Below are 1,627 nucleotides of genomic sequence, written 5' to 3' on the forward strand. Positions count from 1 at the left end.
GCGCAACTGGGGTCAATACATCGATCACCACCAGAAATCCAAAGGTACCATCGATCATCTGGAACATATAGCGTTTCTAAACCTTTGGCTTGACCACTTCCTCTTCTGCGGTTCCTCCCTAGCACCCACAAAGAATTATCTTAACTTGGCAAATGCTTTAGCTGATGGGAAGCGCCTAGCACTGGGAAAACTTTTCATGGGTGTTTTATATCGCCACTTGTCTCTGAACAACACCCGTCTCCTCTCTGGCGACCGCATTAAGGCCGGTGGACCATGGTGGTTTCTGCAATTGTGGTGCCAATTGTACTTTTTTCCAAGCATCCCCGACTTCCCTCGCTTGGTAGATCTTTCCTTTTATTATTATATTTTTTTTGCCTTGAGGCGATGGCAACGCATCAGCTTTATTATTCATTTCTTGAGGCGATGGCAACGCATCGGCTTTAGACATCTGGAACCCTTTACATGCCGATGGCAATGCATCGACTTTTGAGGCGATGGCACTGCATCGGCTTTAGGCACCTGATATCAGCTATTTGCCGATGGTAGTGTGTCGGCTCTTGACGTGAGCTGAGAGAGATAGCCTTATGAGCCTACCCATAGGCTCGGGTAATACTTTTTTAAGTACTTCCCGTTCATGTTGCGGCTGAATCTTACCCCTTCGAGGGTTTCCATGCGATAAGAGTTGCCTGGTGCAGTCTCCACTATGTGGTAAGGACCGTGCCAATTGGGCAACCATTTACCGTACGCCGGGTCCTTAGTCCCAATCGGCAACACCAACTCCCAGATGAGATCTCCAACTTGGAAATTCTTCGGCCTAACCTTCTTGTTGTAAGCTCTAGCGGCTTTTGCTTTATTTTCCTTGATCTTTTCCAGAGCCCAGAGCCAAAGTTCTGTGAGATCATCTGTGTTGACATTCATGAGAGAGGAATAGTCATCGGCTTATATCTTGTCCTACAGTGCGACGCGCTGAGAGCCAATGCTAATCTCCCAGGGCATCACAGCTTCTTGCTTGTAGAGTTGCCTGGTGCGGTCTCCACTATGCGGTAAGGACCGTGCCAATTGGGCGACCATTTACCGTACGCCGGGTCCTTAGTCCCAATCGGCAACACCAACTCCCAGACGAGATCTCCAACTTGGAAATTCTTCGGCCTAACCTTCTTGTTGTAAGCTCTGGCGGCTTTCGCTTTATTTTCCTTGATCTTCTCTAGAGCCCAGAGCTGAAGTTCCGTGAGATCTTCTGTGTTGACATTCATGAGAGAGGAATAGTCATCGGCTGATATCTTGTCCTGCAGCGCGACGTGCCAAGAGCCGATGCTAATCTCCCAGGGCATCACAGCTTCTTGCCCGTAGACCAACTGATATGACGCGCACTTGACAGACCCATGACATGGCATCCGATACGCCCACAGTGCCTCTACTAAACGCTCATGCCACTACTTCGGGTACTCGTCGATTTTGCGCTTAATCACCTTAATCAGGCTTTTGTTGGAAGCTTCAGCCTACCCATTGGCCTGCGCATAGTATGGCGATGACTGGATCAGGGATATGCCCATCTCTTTGGCGAACTTCTTGAATTCCTCAGCTGTGAAGACTGTCCCTTGGTCTGTAGTGATGGTCTGAGGAATGC

At 49.0% G+C, this 1,627-nt stretch overlaps 1 protein-coding gene across 1 annotated transcript; it reads right to left on the minus strand.

Moving 5' to 3' along the window:
- Window positions 1–995: 995 nt before the first annotated feature.
- On the minus strand, window positions 996–1,331 carry LOC120667907. The gene has a single exon (XM_039947895.1). The coding sequence runs from the start codon at window positions 1,329–1,331 to the stop codon at window positions 996–998; it is 336 nt and encodes a 111-aa protein (XP_039803829.1).
- Window positions 1,332–1,627: the final 296 nt, after the last annotated feature.

This window comes from Panicum virgatum, chromosome 3N, assembly GCF_016808335.1.
Source record: "Panicum virgatum strain AP13 chromosome 3N, P.virgatum_v5, whole genome shotgun sequence".
Taxonomy (NCBI): Eukaryota; Viridiplantae; Streptophyta; class Magnoliopsida; order Poales; family Poaceae; genus Panicum; species Panicum virgatum.